The sequence below is a fragment of the Alligator mississippiensis genome, chromosome 3 (genome assembly GCF_030867095.1).
Source record: "Alligator mississippiensis isolate rAllMis1 chromosome 3, rAllMis1, whole genome shotgun sequence".
Classification (NCBI taxonomy): domain Eukaryota; kingdom Metazoa; phylum Chordata; order Crocodylia; family Alligatoridae; genus Alligator; species Alligator mississippiensis.
In genome coordinates, this window is record NC_081826.1 from 164,905,843 (window position 1) to 164,926,708 (window position 20,866).

Consider the following 20,866-nt stretch of genomic DNA (forward strand, 5'->3'; position numbering starts at 1 on the left):
TGCAGCGCGCAGAACTGGACGCAGTACTCCAACTGTGGCCTGACCAGTGTCGCATAGAGGGGGAGGATCGCCTCCTTGGACCTGCTCGTGATACATCTGTGGATGCATGAAAAGGTGCAGTTAGCCTTCCTGACCACGTCCCCACATTGACGGCCCATGTTCCTTTTGGAATCAATAATGACTCCAAGATCCTTTTCTGCCTCTGTGCTGACTAGAAGGGAGTTCCTCAGTCTGTAGGTATGCTGTTGGTTCTTCCCCCAGGTGCGATACCTTGCACTTGTCAGTATTGAGTCCCATCCTGTTCTCATCTGCCCAGCACTGTAACCTGTCTAGATCTAGTTGCAGCCTGTCCCTCTCCTCCAGCATGCCCACTTCTCCCCACATTTTAGTGTCATCCACAAATTTGAACAAGGTGCTTTTCACCCCCTCTTCCAAGTCACTGATGAAGATGTTGAACAGTAAAGGCCTGAGGACCGAGCCCTGGGGGACCCCACTGCCCACATCCCTCCAGGTTGAAGAAGACCCATCTACTGCCACTCTCTGGGTGCAGCCCTCCAGCTAATTTGGGACCCATCTGACTGTGTAGGCATCGATGCCACAATTGCCTAATTTCTTAACGAGAATGGGGTGAGACAGTGTCAAAGGCCTTCCTAAAGTCCAGAAAGACTACGTCCACCACGATACCTGCATCCAAGGATTTTGTGACCTGGTCGTAGAAGGCTACCAGGTTGGTCTGACAGGACCTGCCTCGAATGAACCTATGTTGGTTGCCCTTAAGCATGATCTCCCCTGCTTGCCCCTCGCAGATGTGCTCCTGGATAATTTTCTCAAAGAGCTTTCCCAGAACCAAGGTAAGACTAATGGGCCTGTAGTTTCCTGTGTCGTCCTTCTTCCCTTTTTTGAAAATGGGGACCACATTGGCCCTTTTCCAGTCCTCTAGCACCTCACCAGAGCACCACGAGTGGTCGTAAAGCTGTGCCGGGGTTCTGCAATGACCTCTAGTCATTCCCTTAGCGCTCTGGGGTGGAGATCGTCAGGACCTGCTGACTTAAACACGTCTAGACCCACCAGACGTTCCCTGACTAGGTCCTCACTGACCCTGGGCCTGGCAGTGCCTCCCCTGGGTCCATTGGGGATCCCAGTGCAGGGGATGCCCTGGTCCCTGCTCAAAAAAATGGAGGCAAAGAAATTGTTAAAGAGGTTAGGTTTGTTGTCTGGTGTGACCACCAGATTTCCTAGCGTATCCTGCAGAGGCCCTACATTATCCGGTACCTTTTTACCCGCTATGTATTTAAAAAAGAACTTCTTGTTATCCTTGATCCAGGTCGCTAGTCCCAGAACCATCTGTGCCTTAGCCTACCTAACAGCCCCCCTCCAATCTTGGGCAATGGAGGTATACTCCTCCTTGGTGATGGCCCCTCCCTTCCATTGGGTGTATGACTCCTTTTTAGCTTTGAGACGTTTGTGGATGCTTTTGGTGAGCCATGGGGGCTTTTGAGCACTCCTGTCCCCTTTGATCAGTGTGGGGATTGTCACCCTTTGGGCTTGGAGGATCGTCTCCTTACATGGTAGATATGTTCCAGATTCCAGAATCTGACAATGGGACAGTTTAACAGAGGGAAAAAAAGGAGTTCCCTCCAATCCCCATGCACTAACCAACAAAGCCCAGAAGCAAGAGAAATACCCCTAGTAGAATACAGGCACAGGTATGCCCAGAGCATCCCTGATCAGTGGTTATCCAACACTCTTGAGCATCTCTGGTGCTGGAGAGTCCCCAGCTTCCGTAGGCAGTCTATTCACTGCCTCACTGTTCTAACTGTGAAGAAGTTTTCCTGATACCCTGTCTAAAATTACTTCGCTGCAACTTCAGGTCATTGGTCCATGCAGCAGGAGAAAACAAGGTGTTCTTTCTCTCTTGTATGGCAGCCCTTCAGGTATTTGAAGGCTATCATCATGTCTCTTCTTAACTGCCTTTTCAACAAACTGAACATACCTTCAATCTCTTCTCATATGGCTTGCCTTCCAATTCTTCATCATTTTTGTCAGTACCTATGGACTCTCTAACTTCTCCATGTCCTTTTTAAAATGTGGAGGCCAAAACTGTACAGAATACTTTAAATGAGGCCTATCCAATGCTAAGTAAAGGGTGCCTTACACCTAATGCTCCTGTTCATGCAGCCAAAACATGTTTTTGCCTGTCATGCAGCTGCATCACAACGCAGTTTGTGTTCCACCAGAATTCCTAGAATATATTCCATAGTGCTGCTATCCAGTGAGGTGCTCCTATCCTCCCAACGTGTTTGCAGTCCTTCCTAAGTTCATGTCATCTTCAGACTTTCTGAAAAAGCGTTCAGTGCCACCAGCCAAATCATTAATAAATGCATTGACTAGCTCTGGGCCCAGGGTAGACCCCTGTGGGACTCCCATTCTGACATGGATCCATTTATACTTACCCTTTGCGTGCAGTTATAGAGGCAGTTGCCCATCCACCATATAGTACTTCTGTCTAGTTTGCATTTCTCCCAATTTGTTTTTGAGAAGACGGGGGGGACTTGAATCACCCTGACATCTGCTAGGAGGGCAATAATAGCAGTGCACAGGCAATCTAGGTGCTGGGGACAACTTGCTGGTCCAAGTGTTGGAGGGGCCATGCTCTTCTTGATCAGCTGCTCACAAAAAGGGAAATATTGGCGGGGGATGTAGAAGTGGATGGCAATTAGGGCAGCAGTGACCATGATATGATTGAGTTCAGGATCCTGACAAAAGGAAGGAAGGGAGAGCATTAGAGTAAAGATCCTGGACTTCAGAATAGCAGAGTTGGACTCCCTCAAAGGGTAGGATCCCCTAGGAGGCCAGTCTGAGGGGGAAAGGAGTCCAGGAGAGCTGGATGTATTTTGAAGAACCTTGCTGAGAGTGCAGAAACAAACCATCCCAGTGTGCAGGAAGAATAATAAATATGGCAGACAACCAGCTTGGCTTAGAAGAGAACTCTTTCATGAGCTTAAACACAAAAAGGAAGCTTACAAGAAGTGGAAGCTTGAACAGATGACTAGGGAAGAGTATAAATATTGCTTGGGCATGCAGGGATGAAACCAGGAAGGCCAAAGTGCAGTTGGAGTTAGCAAGGGATGTGAAGGGTAACAAGAACGGTTTCTACAAGCATGTTAGCAACAAGAGGAAGGTCATGGAAAGTGTGTGTCCCTTACTGAAAGGGAGGCAACCTAGTGACAGATGATGAGGAAAAGGCTTAAGTACTCAACAACCTTTTTCACCTGGCCATTATCTTTCAAAACTCATGGCCATCGGGGAAGGTCCTGGACAACTGGAAAAGGGCAACTGTAGTGCCAAGTTTAAGAAAGGGAAGAAGGATCCAGGGAACTACAGACCAGTCAGCCTCACCTCAGCCCCTGGTAAAATCATGAAGCCAAATCCTCAAGGAACCCATTTCTAAGCACTTGGAGGAGAAGAAAGTGATCACAGGAACAGTCAGCATGGATTCATTAAGGGCAAGTCATGCCTGACTAATCTGATTGCCTCTATGGATATCGGGAGATCAGTGGACATGATGTACCTTGACTTCAGTGAGGCTGTTAATACAGTCTCCCACAGCATCCTTGCAAGAAAGCTAAGGAAATATTGGTTGATTGGATGAATACAAAGGTGGATAGAAAGCTGGCTGGATCATCAGGCTCAACTGGTATAGTGAGCAATGGCTCGATGTCTAGTTGGCAGCCGGTATCAAGTGAAGTGCCCCAGGGGTTGGTCCTGGGGCCAGTTCTGTTCAGTATGTTCATTAACCATCTGGAAGATGGGATGGAGCGCACCCTCAGCAAGTTAGCAGGTAACACCAACTGCGGGGAGTACTAGATACGCTGGAGGGTAGGGCTAGGATATAGAGTGATCTAGACACACTGGAAGATTGGGCCAAAAAAAAGTCTTATGAGTAGTGTTCTGCATTTTCAGTTTTTATTTAAAAAAATAAATCCAGGAATTTTTCAGGGTTTATTTTCCAAACATAAAAACTGGGTTGAAATCAGGATAAAAGGAAGAAAAGGAAAAAAAATCGGTTTAAATCAGGGAAAATAATATCTTCCCATGGCGGTGAGGGATGGAGAGAGTAAGGCTGGGACTAGGGAAGGGGGGTGGGGGTAGCATAGCCCCTTGGTAGCTCCTGGGGCTGCAGCAGGGAGTGAAGTGGAGGGAACTGTCCGTGGTTGTGGGGCAGGGGGCATGGCTATTGCTGCTACATGCATCCTAGGAGGGCTGTGGGGCTGTGCCAGGGTATTCTCAGGTATTCTGCAGGACGAGAGCAGGCTGCCACTGCAGGCTGGGGCCAGTAGTGGCACCGGGCTCTTCCTGGTGCTCAGGGCAGGCATCAGCCTGCTCTCGTCTGGTGCGCAGATCGGGGGTACACGCCCCCCCGGGAAGAGCCCGGCACAGCCCCGCAGCCCTCCCGGGGTGCACACAGCAGCAAGAGCCATGCCTTCCCACTGTGTGCTCTGCACTCACTGACTTACAGGTCCCTCTGCAGCTGGCATTGGCTGTTCCTGGGGCTGCCACAGCAGGGGCTGAGGTGAGTGGGAACAAGCAGAGCACCAGGGGATATGGGGCACGTTGCAGCTTGTCCCTGCTCACTCCACCCCTGCTGCAGTGGCCCTGGGAGCAGCCAACGCCAGCTGCCTTCACCATGGCACGGTGGCACACAGCCAGAAGAGGGGAGGGAATGGGGAGACACCCAATTCCAACCCCAGCACTGGCACCTCCTGCCCAACTGGGGTCAGAGCTGGGAACCCCACATCCCTGGTCACTGGTTCCAGTCCTGCAGGCCTGTGCAGAGCTGCTGGGTGCAGCACCCACCACAAGGAGCGAGGCCGGGCTCTCCCGCCTGCCCCACCTGTCTGGGCTCACAGTCCCCAGTGGCCAGAGTAGGCTGGAGCCGCTGGGGTGCAGCTGGGACCTGCCTGCCCTGGGAGCGATTCCTGTGGTCCCTTCCACCTTGCCTGGGGTCAGAGCCAGGAGCCCTGCAACCCCAGGCAATGGCTCCAGCCACCCCCCCTCTCTGTGTGCAGCTGCTGCCATACCCTTCCTTCCCTCCTGACCCTGCATCCTGCTGGAAACCTGTGCCTTGGGTAACCAACACTTTTAACTTACTGGCACCCCCCAGCCATTCCCCACTCATGGTGGTTCACAGGGATTTTACTGTACCTGGTAAAATTGAGTGAGCTAAAAAAAAGGGTGTAAATCAGTAAAAAAAACCAAATAACTCCAATAAAAAAAAATCAGGAAATTTATTGGTGAAAATTGGTAAAAACTGAAAACACAGAACACTACTCATGAGGTTCAACAAGGACAAGTGTAAAGTCCTGCACTTAGGACGTAAGAATCCCATGCACCACTACAGGCCTGGGACCAATTGGCTAAGCAGCAGCTCTGAAGAAAAGGACCCGGGATTTACGACGGACAGTAAACTGAACATGAGTTAGCAATGTGTCCTCGTTGCCAAAAAAGCTTGCAGCATACTGGGCTGTATTAGTAGGAATATTGCCAAAAGATCAAGGGATGTAATTATTCCCCTCTGTTGTGCACTGTTGATGCCAAATCTGGAGTGTCCAGTTTTGGGCCCCCCACTACAGAAAGGATGTGGACAAGTTGGAGAGGGTCTAGCAGAGGGATAACAAAAATGGTTAGGGGACTGCAGCATGTGACTTCTGAGGAGAGGGTGAGGGAACTGGGATGATATAGTAGCAGAAGAGAAGACTAAGGGGGCATTTAATAGCAGTCTTCAACTACCTGAAGGGGGGTTCCAAAGAGGATGGAGCTGGACTGTTCTCAGTAGTGGCAGGTGACAGGACAAGGAGCAATGGTCTTAAGTTGCAGCAAGGAAAGTTCAAGTTGGATATTAGGAAAACATTTCTTATGAGGGAGGGTAGTGAAGCACTGGAAGGGGTTATCTAGAGAGGTGGTGAAATCCCCATCCTTGGATGTTTTTAAGACCTGGCTAAATAAAGCCTTGGTTGGGATGATCTAGTCAGAGATAGTCCTGCTTTGAGCAGGGGCTTGGACTAGGTGGCCTCCTGAGGTCCCTACCAACCCTAATTTTGCATGATTCTATGCTTGTAAGGTCATGTGGGACTTTGTCAGAAACTTTGCTGAAGTACAGATATGCTGTACCTACTGCTTTCCCTTTATACACTGTTAGTGTCAAAGAAGATCAGATTTGTTTGACATGATTTGTTCTGAGTAAGTCCATGCTGGCTGCTTGTAATCGGCCTTTCCTTCTCCGGAGGCTTGCAAATGGCATTCTTTAGGATATGCTCCAGTAACTTCCCAGATATTGATCTGTACTTCTCCAGGTTCTCCTTTTTTGCCTTTTTTAAACAGTGGCACTACAGTGGCCCTTTTCCTGTCTCCCACAACTATATGAAGATCATTGCCAAGTGCTCCAAGATCTTGTGTGCTAGTTTTTTCAGGACCCTGGGATGAAGTTTCTGGCCCTGCTAGCTTGAATTCATTCAGACCCATCAGAACTCTCCGTCTCTTCTCTTCTTTTATTTTATCCATCAACTTTTATCCAAATAACCCTTATTGGCTTTCTGGTTGCAGTCTAATTTTTTTTGTGAAGACTGAGGCAAAGTAGCTGTATTTAAAACAGGACTGTCCAACTGGTGACCCGAAGGCTGCATGTGCCCCCCTGCCAAGAGGTTAATATGTGGCCCACAGGCCCTGGTGGCCGCATACCTTGCTACTGAACAGCCCAGGGTAGTTATGTGCCATTGGCACAGTCCCCATATTGTGCAACCCCAGTGACTGCACATTGGTGCCGAAGATAGAGCTTTGATTTAAAACAAGTCAAAATACTTTCTAACTTGAAGTTTGAGGTCTTGTGATGTCTGTTTAAATGTACTTTTTGGTGAAAAAGGCAACGCATAGCATCTCAGTCTCTTACTCTGTGCTTTGTCATCAGAAATATCCTTCATTTTTCAGCTTCCTTCAATGCTGTGTTTGAGAGATGCCATTTTGGAGGCTGAGAGATTATCCAGCTTTCATTTTTGTGATTTTTGTCAGCATCTTATTAGTTCTCCTTAGTTCAGTCAGTGACGTCTGGTTAGAAGAGAAAGGAACAGAGCTTTCCAGATGTGGCTAGATGGGGTCACTAACTAGGCTACTGGCCAAGAGCTAAAAGTTACTGTGCTGTCTTGTGTAAACTGGAGTCTAATGCCATGAGTCTTCAAACACTGGGGGTTATCAGGTTTTCAGCTGATTATAGTGCTGCCAATATGCTAGAATACATTTCTGCTGTAACCCTGTAACCTGACAAGACTTTTGAATTCCAGACCATTTCTTACCATCTAGAGTGGTACCACTTCTTTCTTTTGCTAAGTCTCTTATTTCTGATGGAAATTACTGTCATTCCAGAACTGGACATCCCTTGGATGGATGTTTCTGCTACTTTAAGATCCATCTGGTACTGGAGCCTAAAGTGGCTTGCATCTTGTGGTGTCAGTGACTACCCCTTATACTTTGAGGTATAAGTTTCTACGTGTTGTTATATCTCCTTTAAAATTTTGTCTATATCATTATCCTTGCATTGCAGCAGAGTCCCTCCTCCAAGGAGATTTTCTTCTTTACCTAGTTTGAATGCTGGGTATAGTATTGGAAGTCGACTGATGTTAAGACTTGACATCTATCATAAGAGGGGAAGCTGGGGAACATTTCTTAGCGCACACCCTTCACGTAAGGGTGTAGTCATTGCTGTCTTGGTGTCAGTGGGATCATCATTTCGTTTTCTTCACTCTGGCTCTCAATACAGTGGAATAGAGGGTGGAAGGTGGTTACCTTTTCCTCAGCCATTTCATCAAGAGCTCTGTCTCAGTGGGAGGAGAAAGCTTGTAAAGAACGTGAGAATCAACACATTCCATTGGCCCCATCTTTGCCATTGCTAAGTAAAGCTGTGACTCGTCTCACATCCTCAGTAAACTGTTTTCAGGGTCTCGGAGGAGTTCCCTAGAAGAATAGCAGGCAGTTTTGAGATTTCCCTCCTGAACTTCATGCCTGTTACTTCAAAGCTGCTTAGTCATGCCTGTTAATAAGGGCACTCTTGAGCACATTATGGATATATGGCAGACCCCAGAATCTACTTTGGTGATATCTACAAGGACAGATGGGGAGGTGCCAGGTCACATTTAAGGTTTAGGAGTACTTCAGAATATGATCCTGGTCCCTGAATCTTTGCAGCTGACAAGATGCCTGTTACCTGGAGGACATGCTGCCGCGCCCCCCCCCCCCCCCCCCCCCCCCCCAGTCTCCTTAAACTTGTTACCTGGAGGCAAGATGTTCACGAAAACAGGTCGTCTTGGAGAGAAAAACATACTCCTTTTTTAGTTTGCAAATTCATATACTGCCTATGAAACCTTGTTGGTTTAACAAGATACTTTGCAATGATACTGGTTTCTACAATTGGTTGAAAAACTTCCTAATGAGACCAGAGTGTTATTGAGGTCTGTGACTACAGAAGATCAGTTGGTGCCAGAGCAAGCTTTGCAAGAATCCTTGCCCCCCTCAGTACAGTGTCACAGCTCTCTAGTGGTCACTGCAGTAAGTCTACGAAGGACATCATAACTCTACATGTGACAGTTTGACGGTTGACTGGTTATATTCTGTGGTTTGGAGCTACTCAGTGGCAGCACAGAAGCTTTGATCCAGCTGCTGCTAGACAGATCTTACTATGCAACATGTTAATGTTTTTTATTGTGGACTCTTCGTAGACATTCAGCCTTTGGACAGTCTTCCTTTTTGAGCTGTTGTCCTCGTAGACAAAATAATAGGATTTTTCAGTTGGCTCTTTTAGCATTTTGACAGGCTCCTGTTCAAGGTCATTCTCTTTTTCCCCTCCAACCCAGCAATTCCTAGTTTTTTAAGAGCCTTATTTGTGTTTCTGCCAGTTAAAGAGCTTTTTCTCTGTGAGGTTTGAATGTAATGCTCCTGTTGTTAGTGAACTCATGTTATATATGATCTGTCCTCTTTGTTAAAAGATGTTTATGGCTTTGGCTTCTCAGATAAATCAGATATAGACTTTGATGCCAAACTATCTATACATATTTTTTCCTTAAGAACAGTTGATATCAGGCCCGTTTGGCGTTTTTACCAAACATTATTTCAACTTTCAGATAAATTAAGGTAGGCGCACGCTGATATTTATTTCTAAATCTTTAGACTCTCCTGCAGAGGCTAAAGTCTCCACACTCAATATTCTTAAAAGTATGTACTTTTATCTTGCTAGAACAAAGCATTTTGTAAATCATGTAGGCTTTATGAGTTTAGAAATAAGTCTAAAGGGCAAGCTGTTTCCCCTCAGACTCTCTCAAATAGTTACAGAATAGATTGAAATTTCTTTCTCATCAAATAAACCCCTCCCTTGCCCCCTCCTCTTTAGGTACACCTTAGAGGGCTCAGTCAGCATCACTGCTTGTTTTTAGGGAGGTCGCTATTTCTGAGATTTGAAGGACAGTTACTTGGAGTTCATTTCACATATTTACCGATTTAAAATTCCATTGTGGTAGCTTCTTGATCAGATGCCTGGTTTGAAAACACTTTTTACATTCATTTTGATAGGATTCTGATCATTCACCTCCTTGATGTGACTGGTAGTTATACACCTACATTGGAATGCATGTGGACAAATACTCAAAGAAGCTAGTTGATTAACAGCAGAAGTGTTACACTTGTCCACTCTCTCCCCCACAACAACCTCTGGGCTTGATCTGGATCTTCTTCTAGCGGTAGGCCAAGAGCCTTTGGGGAGTTGTGGAGGTTAGTGCAGCCATTGCTTATCCCACAACCGTGGGTCCCTAGCCTGATTCCATACCCCAGATTGATCAGTGGGTTCTCCCCCTGAATTTCTAGCCTCCTTAGGGGCCCCACAGGCCACCTCTAACACTTGTGACTTGCAGCAATTAAATTTCTTAGAGATGTGTTTGTCCATCTGACTTCTGTGATTTACCTTCCTTCCACATTGTCATGGAGTTCTCGGATTTTTGTATTATTGACTGGATTAAGCGATTTACGCTATCTCTGCCCTTTATCTCCTTGTAGCTAGGGGGCACAGAGTGCATACATAATCCAGTAGGCACTGGTTTTACTTTGCTAGAGTTTAGAAAGGTTGTTTTGAACATAAGATGCTGGGGAGCAAGTAAAAATGTTACAGTTCATTCTTCAGTTTATGATGTACCTTTAAGAAACCAAGCTCTGCCATGGTAGGCTATAAGAAATATAAGACACTTTTTGTCAACTGCTCGCAGCTGATTGCTGATGGCTTATAATAAGACACTTGTAACATTACATGTTACATAATATACAAAATGAACTTAAAACTAGAGGTGCACCGTTACAATGGTCCCATATTGGACTGGTACTGATATAAGGAAAATTGACTGCATCAACAGTCAGCTTTTTTTTTTTGGCTGATGTGGCCAATATACGCCCCCAGCATGCAAGTGGCCAGGAGAGCAGCCCAGCAGCATGGCGAGTAGCTGGGTCCAGCTGGTAAGTCTGTTGTGAGGGAAGGGGTGTGGGGGGAGGGGCAGATCGAAGCCTCAGTGGTGAGGGATGGAGTGGGGCAGGGGCAGGTGCTGCACAGCCAAGACAGAGTGGGGGACAGATCTGCAAGCAGCTCATTTGGGGGGGCGAAGGGACAGGTAGCTCGCACCACTGTGCCCACCCCAGAAGGGCAGGGGGGGCATGCCCCTGGATCTGTGTGCAGGGTGGGGTGGGCTGCTGCTGTGGGCCAGGCTGTGCTCAGCGTGGGCAGCAGCAGTGCTGGGAGGGGGCTATGGTAAATTTTGGGGTGGCTGCAGCCCTTCCCTCGTAGCCCCCTCCCAGGATTGCCACTGCCCACCCTGAGCACAGCCCTGGCCCAGCCCCCTTGCCAGAAATAGCTTGGCAGCGCCCTGGCTCCAGCCCGTACTGGCAGCCTGCTCTTGTCCCGTGTGCAGATCTGAGGGCACGTACCCCGCCCCCACCCCCCCATGCGCTTCAAGAATGTGTACAGCAGCGGGAGCTGCCCCCCCACTTTCCCCCACTTCTCAGCATTCCCCAGATGAGCTGCTCGTGGCTCAGTCTCCTGCTCCACCCTGGCTGTGCAGCACCTGCCCCAGCACCACTCCCTCCCTCACTACGGGGGCCTCAATCTGCCCCCCTTCCTTTGCCCCTTCCACAACAGACTTATTAGCTGGATCCCAATCTCCATGCTGCCTGGCTGCATATCAATATTGCCCCATATGGCACGTTAAAAATTGACCATCAGTCTCAGCCCAAAAACTCTCTATTGGTGCACCCCTACTTAAAATCACTATTCCATTCTAAAATCAAAGACTGATATGTTTCTCTTATTCGGATGTGCATTTGTTAGCACTTTCAGCATCATCTTACTATTTGTTGATGGGTACTTCTTGTCTATGAGCACAGGGGAACAATACTAGCTTTTGCATAATATTAGAAAAAACATAGTTTTAGTTGCTTTAGTTCCTGACTCCAGTGTCCATTCTAACAATTTTATAGTCCAGGAGGAAAACTTAACAGCTGAAGAGTGCTAGACAGGAATTAAATGGTATATATTATTTACTATCCTTAACTGCATGTTTTTGTCTTGTTAGTTAACTTGTAATTCCCATGTTTTAAGTAGAAGAGGGGTAGAGGAGAGTTCTGGCCCTGTAGCTGTAAAAACTAAAATATGCACAGAGGAAATTGGGAACAGATGGAGTATAGTAGTACCTTTAAACTACTCTAAATGCTATGTTTTAATCTGCTAATTATAAATTGATTGCTTTTCTTTAGAAGTGCTAATGGGTCAAATTAATTCCACTCAAATGAGTAATCCATCTGATTTATTTTATCAGTAGGATATTCTTTAGTAACTATGTGGGTTTTTTTTGTTTGTTTTTTGTTTTTACTGCCTTATTAATATTCTAGCTAATGGGAATGACAACAAGAAATTTAAAGGAGACAGATCTCCCTGCTCCCCTTCTCGTGTCCTTCATCTGCGTAAAATTCCAAATGATGTCACTGAATCGGAAGTCATTTCATTAGGTCTCCCTTTTGGCAAAGTAACCAATCTCTTGATGCTGAAGGGAAAAAGTCAGGTACGTAATTGTGTTTAAGGTTTTATCTACAGTTGTTTTTCATATTAATCACTCATGTTGCATTTGGCTGACATGATTGGGTCTTACTTGTTTTGGTGATGTCTTTGGACATAATCAGCTTATTTATATACTATCCTAGTGCTAAAATGAGTGAATGGAGTGTCTTATATAAATAACTAGTTAGTTAGAGATGGTACTGGGATCCAAGAATCTGTCAAACTCATTAGCAGTATGCCAATTGCTGAAGTTCAATATGATGGTCCCTGCATTCTGCTTCTGTTTTTTAAGGTCCTGGGAATATATACATACTGAAGTCATCGCGTGTGTGTGTGTGTGTGTGTGTGTGTATAATATGTATGTATATGTATATGTATATGTATATGTATATATATATATATATATATATATATATATATATATATATATATATATGTGCAAGAATGCTCAGTTTTGTATGAGAAAATAAAATATTAAACCATCACACATGCATACACATGCACATGTTTTATATATATTGTGTGTGTGTTTGTAAATGGAGTTGCCCTTGCATTTTTGGCAACTAGCATATTTTGAAGTTCCATGTTGGGTATTATGGTATAAGCATGATTCAGTATTAAAGAAAAAGAAATCAACCCCCCCCCCCCCCCCCCCAACAACCCCCCAAAACAAAACCAGCTAAGAATATGAGGCTAATACTAATTTGGAATTCAGAATCTAGAAGTGTTGGGGAAGAAGTGACAAAAATATCTTTTTAAACTAGGACCTTCTCGATATTAGGAGAATCCTGTGTTTATGCACTACCTTGCATTTGAAGCATCACTTGATTGGTGTTTTCTTAATGGAAGTAAAGCATTTAGAGGTTAATCCTAAAGTAACAGCTAGTCTTGAAAGTATTTTGAGAAATGTAGAGTATTTTGGGTCCAAGTACTGATCAGAACATTTTGATACTTTCATGAGAGATTTTTTTAGTAAAGGGAGATTAGTGGGACAAATGATGCTTCATTTTCTTTGGCAAATATAACAGTTTTTAAAGTTATTCTTTTAACTGCAGGCTTTCTTGGAAATGGCTTCTGAAGAAGCTGCTGTTACTATGGTGAACTACTACACTCCTGTTACACCTCACCTCCGCAGTCAGCCTGTTTATATTCAGTATTCCAATCACAGAGAACTTAAGACTGACAATCTACCTAACCAGGCTGTAAGTATATTGTTTATATACTAAAATGAATGGAACTGTACATTGCTTGCACTGGTAAACATTACATTGAAGAACTACTTTCAGTTGATACATATTCAGTAGCCAACTTTGTCTAGATAGTCCTAATTATAATTATTTTGTAATCTTTCTTTAGATGGAGACTTGCCATTCTGTGTGTCTGCAAAATGCTATGCACCGGCTTCTTTAAACACTAGTAATTTCAGCTTTTTTCCTGGAAGTCCACGGGTGGAATTCGTAACTGGTAGTAGTTAACAAATAGTGCAGTGGCTTCTCACTTGGAATTGGGAAGTAACAGGAGGTGCTTCAGCATCAATTTGTCCTGCTTCCATAGGGCACCCAACAGAGAGGTGGTGGCATCTTCTGCCAGCTTTTTGTGTGCTGGTTTATTTTCCTAGCCTGCATGTGTTCCCATCCTGAAGCAGTCACCCTCAGGAGGATTTCTTGTTATAGAACAGATAGTGACACTAAATGCCCTTCCTTGAAGTAAATTATTTCTGTTGGCCTTTCTCCTTATCATCCTTGCCTGGGTAGATCAGCATAATAAAAAATAATAGAAAAGAGGTCAAATCAATCTCATGCACTTCTTCTAGAAGTACACTGAATTGGTGAAAGGGGCCAGGTCTTGCAGCAGTTTTGCTCAAGAATGTGGACAGATGAACAGGTGAAAGAGCTTCCCTCGTTTGAATTTGCCAAATGCTCGTTCTGATAGAACCTGTAAATAAAATAATTTTGGAATAAGAGGACAAATCTGTATTCTACAGGAAGGCTTCTGAAGACTTCAATAGATTCTTGTGTCCTTTGGGCAGTGTCATTTTTAAGGAATAGATTTTTATTATGGGATATGGAAAGAGGGGACAAACCAGTTTAGAAACAGAGGCTAGGACAGAAAATGAGATTCAGACAGCTATACCTCCTCTGTGTGAAATTTTCATCTCAGCATAAGGGATAATTTCTCTCTTTCTGGGACTTCTGCACTCATTACCATGCAGGGAGGAACTCTGGAGGATTTCAGAAACTAGCATGTTCAAGCACTCATTAAATGATGTAGAGAGAGATTTCACCTTTTCTTGTGTTCTCCAAGTCATCCAACCATCTGCAGGGCAGCAGTCAGGAGGAGCGGTGGCACTCCAGTGGAGAGTGGTGACTGCAGCTGAAGTTACAGACCAGGCTGGAAATGGCTTGCACGTGGAGCTAAGCTCTGTTAAAGTTCCCCTTGCTCCAAAACATTGCCAACACTGTCTTAAGACAAAGACAAGATTTCTTCCCCACCCCCTTGCTTCTTGCTTTATCACAATTCTGATTGTTATTCTGTTAATACCAACCACTTTGGAAGATGTGATTCAGGAGGATCCTCCTAGGGGTGGGTCTAAGGATTAATTGCTCCCTACTTAGATTTCTGGATGAGCTTCCTAGCAGGAAAATGCACTAATCTTATTTTCCAATCAGCATTCATTGCTAAAAGTGGAAGTGCCAGAGCTTCCTGTTGTCAAGGAGTTGCTGTGGCTTAGCTTGCTTAGAAAATATAGTTTTTTGAGTAACTTCAATCCTGCTATTTCTGATCTGACTAGGGTACTGACACTGTATAATTTGTGTGTGTGTGTGTGTGTGTGTGTGTGTGTGTGTGTATACACATACATACATACGTGTGTGTGTGTGTGTGTATACACATACATACATATATGTGTGTGTGTGTGTGTGTATATATGTGTGTGTATACACATACATACATATATGTGTGTGTGTGTGTATATATATGTGTGTGTGTGTATATATGTGTGTGTATATATATATAAAATCCACCATTCTCTGTTCTAGCATGTTAAGAATTTACCTGTATTCTTGTATGATTCATTCAGAAAATTTACTGCTCTATGAGAGTATAGAGATAAGCAACATTGGAAATGATTCATTTGATATTTTCAGATTGTTCCTTGGTGGCTTTCAAACTTAGCTGGTTGTGGTGTGTATTTCTGGTGATCAAGATAGAAATTGCAAAGTGTGAAGAACTGCGTAGCATACATTGCCTTTTAAAGAAGTTACAACTCGGTATCAGAAATCAAAATATTCATTTCCATAGTGAGATGATCATAGTGCCTCTGCTGGGCTGCTGCTTTAGGTAGATGAAGTCTTTGTGTAGAAGCAATATTTTTTATTAGACCAACTAAATAGTTGCAAAAAAGTTATTTGCAAGCTTTCAGACACGCACATCCTTCCTCAGGTAAAAAAATAAAAATAAAAATGGTGAGAGAGATGAAAGATGGTCGAAAATTCCTTTGGTATGAAAAAAGCTAGGCTTCAGAATGCTGCTCTTCAGGAATGCAAATTTAGGAGGGTTGCAGGTAACAAAAGCAGGTTGCTTACTTGTAGGTATCAGATGTCAGCCAGGCTGGGGGGCCATAATCAATGTTAAAAATTAGTACTGATTGTTGAAATTTGCCTTTTTTCTTTTTCACGTTGTGAAGTTTCCATTTCAAATGGCAAAACGTGATACCTTCCATATTTCAAGGCTCTAGGCGATAGCCGTGTTGGTCTGAGCATAAAAGGCAGGCAAAGTGTTTGGGCAGAGGTGATATCTTTTATAAGATGAACTAAATAGTGCATATAAAACCCACTCACAATGTAGATATGAACTCTGAAGTGTCCAGAAGCTACTCTAAGACAGATATGTGTTGTCCGGCAATTTTAGCTTACCTTTACATTGACTAATGACGCACAAGATTATTTTGAAATGCACAATATATTAAGAAATAAATAAAATAAGTATTGAAGGATTGCCAATTTCTTTACATTTTTGCACTTTTAATTACAAGTATAGAATAACTTTCCCCTGAAAAATTGGACTCTACTGCTTACCCAGAATTATTTATTAAAGTACAGTATTTTGGAAATAAATAATTCAAAATACAAATATCACTTTCTCTGGATTTTAAACACCCAGCACTCTCATACTTTATTTGTATGGGAATTGCTTGTCCTTATATATATTAATTTACCTGCATGTGTGTGAGCTAATCTCATTGTGTTCCTCCTCCTTTCTCAGAGAGCTCAAGCTGCATTGCAAGCAGTGAATGCTGTGCAGTCTGGAAGCCTGGCCCTTACAGGTGCTCCTTCTACTGAGGGTGGGCTCCTTCCAGGCCAGAGTTCTGTTCTCCGAATTGTTGTGGAAAACCTCTTCTATCCAGTCACTTTAGAAGTGCTATATCAGGTAAGGAGAGAAAACAACGTGTTTGTTTTCATTCTGACTGGTCGGAACACTAGTATAAATCTTGGCAGCTCTTTAAGCCTGGAAATCTTGCACTGGGTGCTTGAGTTGTATGAGGGTCGCCACTTCATATTGGTAAATAATTTTTATAGCCCTATGCTGTGCCTTAACGAGTTTCATTCAAAATGAACAAAGAGTAAATTGCTCCTCTTAGCCATTTTTAGGGTTTCATTCAGTCTTCTTACTCCCTTGCTCAAGGAATTCAGATAGATTTTTGTGGACATGCAGCAAACAGGAATGCGTTAGTTTTAATTTGAAGAACTTTAGGCAGAGGTGATATCTTTTATTAGACCAACTAAATAGTTGCAAAAAATGTCTTTATCTGCAAGCTTTTAGGTTCACGGCCTGAAGTTTTACTTTGCCATTTTTATAGCAGCTCATTCCTGAGCATGCAGTAGCTCCAAATGAGTCACGATTATTATGCAAATATTCTGTGTTATTATCAGGTTTTGTCCTGTGAAGCTCTTGTAATTTTCATTTTATTTGAAATGCTTTTATCTTAGTTTTAATAATTGGGTGTAAATAACCTAATTTGTATGCATAATAGAACAAATGCAGTTATTTGGTAGTGTATTCAGTTTTTTGGACATTTGATTATTACTAATCTATAGCCTGTTTTAGCTACATTGTATGTTTGCAATAGGAATAGACCATAGTTGGGATTGACTTCTATGAATTAGGTTTCTTTTCCTTATCAACTCTTCTGTAGTGCTATACTATACCATGCAGTCATTTTAAGAGTGGGTAACTTGGTTATGGACTTTTTCTTTTCATTATGCTTGTTTTTGCCTTAAAATTATAAGAGTAAATTTTTGAGGTGCTGCATGAAATCATCTGTGCTGTTTTCATTATTGCCAGTGGAATGTGTAACAATTCCTACTGCACTTTTTAAGAGGTAAACTTTCATAGTTAGTCAGGGGTCCCATAGAGACTTTGCATATCTTTCAAAGATTCTTGTTCGCCTGAATGGTAGCGTTTGCTTCAGCACAGTTTTCCAAAGCCATCATTCGGGTCCTTGACCAGAGTCTGTGTGCTCTCTTTGTCCCATCAGAGGCTTGCCCACCACTTCTAACAGTAACCATTAGTATCACAAATGTTCTGTTTTTCTGCCTAGGCCTTTACTTCCAAATGAAAGTGATTTAACCTTTGCACTTGCTGGGGAGAGGTAGGGATTAGTATGTTCAGGATCTTCAGTTTTACCTGTACTTACTTTATCTTATCAGGGTTAAGACTACACAAATATTGGGACATCATATACGATTACTTGTTCTCCAAGTATACTGAGAGCTGTCCCATACTAATTTGTCAGTAGATGAAGTCTTAAAAGAACTTAATAAACTGAAGAGAAACCTGATAGCATTTATTCTATAGAGTTCTGAATTAAGTCAAATCTGAAATTGTAGAACTACTGAATGTAGTATGCTATTACTAAAAACTGCCCTAGTGCCAGTGCAATTCCAGTCTATAAATGGGCTTTAGAAGGGGACTCGAGTAACTTTAGGCCAGTGAGTCTAACTTCTGTTCCTGGCAAACTGGTAGAAACAGTTATAATAAAAAGCTGTTCAGCATATGGAGAGACATTAGTATGGCTTTTTAAAGGGAGGTTGTGTTTTTTGTGGGTGCCAACAAGTGTGTGGATCAGGGTGGTTCAGCTCATGTATTACTGTTATATTTAGACTATCAAAAAGTCTTTGTTGAAATTCCACATCAAAAGCTCTAAATATAGTTGGTTTGTCATGGGATTCAAGGGAAGGTCCATTTGTGGATCAGAAATTGGTTTAAGGATAGAAAACAAAGAACGGGTATAAATTATGGGTGGCCAACCTGAGGTGCACATGCCATAAATGGCACAGGCAGCCTCTGACGTGTGACATGTGACAGATCTGGGAGGGAGCAGGGAACACAGTGACAGATAGGGCAGGGAGCCAAAAGCAGAGCAGCAGATAGGGTAGAAAGCAGGGCAGCAAACTGAACAGGAGAAAGGCATTACAAAAGCATTCAGAGGGTGTGGTGCTTGTGGCATGCCTGCTTTCCCCCCCACCGACCCATTTGGCTTTGGCTTCAGCCCAAAGGGCAATGGAGCACATGGTGGCTCTGACCCCAGCCAGGAAGCAGTGGCAGTGACAGTTTCAGCCCTGGCTCTGTGTTGGGGCCAAAGTTATAGCTCCAGTAGCTTAATCGCTATCAAGTTTTTTGCAGAATTTAATCTAAAACGTAGTTATCTGTTAAATGCAGACCTAATCTGTGTATCAACACAATTAATCCTAAATACTTTCTATATACTTTCAAAAATAAATATGCACTGAAAATTGTCAGAATGTTTTAAATCACTGGCTAACAGTGCTATATGCTTCATTATGCCAAAGTTTGTACAGATGTACACACAGATTTCATAGACATTAGGGCTGGAAGGGACCTTGGAAGATCATAGAGTCTAGCCCCCTGTCCTAGGTGCAGGATGTCAACTAGGGTCAAAGGATCCCAGCAAGATAGAGGTCCAAATGTTTCTTAAAATGAGTCCAGAGTAGGTACTTGCACCACCTCTGGAGGCAGTCTATTCCAGGCCTTAGGGGCTTGGCCAGTAAATATGTTTTTCCTTATGTCCAGCCTGAAATGGTCTTGGAGGAGTTTGTGACCATTTGACCTGGTCATCCCTTGGAGCACTCTGGTGAACAGGCATTTCCCCAGATCCTGATGTTACACCCCTTATATAGGCAGCCACCAGGTCCCCCCTGAGCCAGCGCTTTTCCAAGCTGAAAAGTCCCATGGCTTTCAGCCTCTCACTATAGGGCCTGTTCTCGTGCCCTCTGATCATGCACATGGCTCTCCTCTGGACTCTCTCAAGCTTTTCCATATCCTTTTTAAATTGTGGAGCCCAGAATTGGATGCAGTACTCCAGCTGCAGCCTCACCAAGGCCAAGGACAGTGGAAGGATGACATCCTGGGATTTGCTTGAGAAGCATCCGTGGATGCAAGCCAGAGTTTTGCTTGCTTTACCAGCTGTGACATCGCATTGGTAGCTCATATTCATCTTGTAATCAATCATGACCCCCAAGTCCCTTTCAGCTGTGGTGCTAGAAAGTGTAGCACTGCCAAGCCTATAAGCGTGCTGTGGGTTTTTTTTCCCCAAGGGGGAGTACCTTGCATTTTTCAGTGTTGAATGTCATCAGGTTTTCATCGGCCCATTTTCTGAGCCTGTCGAGATCGGTGTGGATCACCAACCAGGCGTGGACGCTTTACTCCAAAGTTTGCTGTCATTGGCGAACTAGGCCAGTCTGCTTCTGACAGCAATGTCTACATCGTTAATAAAGATGTTAAAGAGTATAGGCCCAAGGGTGGAGCCTTGGGGGGACCCCACTGGTTAGGTGCACCACGATAATTTACTTCTGTCAATTACAACTCTCTCGATCTGATCTTGGAGCCAATTCCCCAGCCATCAGACTGTGATGTAGATGAGGCTGCAGTTGGCCAATCTTACCATGAGGAGACCATGGGACACCAGAACAAAGTTTTTTTAAAGTCAAGATATTTGACATCAATCTCTTCTCCCTTGTCCAGGTGATATGTCACCTGGTCATAGAAGGATATGAGATTGGTCAAGCAAGACCTACCCGCAACAACCCATGCTCTCTGTCTCTCAGGATGTTGCCATCAGCCAGTTTGTCAAGAATAGTCTCTTTGATAATTTTTTCCAAGATCTTCCCCAGGATAGAGACCAGGCTGATAGGCCTGTAGTTCCCTGGGTCTACTTTCCTCCCTTCCTTGAAGATGGGTACCACGCTGGCTTTCTTCCAATCTTCAGGTACTTTACCTGAACGCCACGAGTTCTCAAAGATCCGTGCTGGTGGCTAAGCTATGATGCCTGCCAGCTTCTTAAGTACCCTGGGGTGTAAACTGTCTGGACCAGCTGACTTGAAGGTGTCCAGCCTTTCAAGGTGTTCCTTTACATGGTCTACAGTGATGTAGAGTAACAGTTCTCCCTCACCTTGGCCATCCCATACAATGTTGAGCAGGGCAGTCCCTTTGGGTTGGTGAAAAACCAATGCAAAATACCCATTAAGCAGGCTGGCTTTTTCCTGGGTGTCAGTTATCCTATTTGGTTTAGCAGGGGTCCAATGCTACCCTTGCTTTTCTTCCAGCTCCCCACATATCCAAAAAAGGACTTTTTATTGTCTTTGATACTTGTAGCCAGTTAGAGTTCGGTCGCAGTCTTGGCTTTCCTGGTTCGCTCCCTACAGGTCCGGACCA

General features: G+C 44.0%; 1 protein-coding gene across 3 annotated transcripts in view; it reads left to right on the plus strand.

The window, feature by feature from the left end:
- PTBP3 (polypyrimidine tract binding protein 3) overlaps positions 1-20,866 on the plus strand; it is a 111,857-nt gene that overhangs the window by 60,812 nt on the left and 30,179 nt on the right. For all 3 annotated transcript variants that reach the window (XM_059724622.1, XM_014596346.3, XM_059724621.1), the window contains exons 3-5: positions 11,968-12,137; positions 13,189-13,335; positions 16,397-16,561. In XM_059724622.1, the coding sequence (XP_059580605.1) occupies positions 11,968-12,137; positions 13,189-13,335; positions 16,397-16,561 (482 nt within the window). The remainder of the gene's footprint in view (positions 1-11,967; positions 12,138-13,188; positions 13,336-16,396; positions 16,562-20,866) is intronic.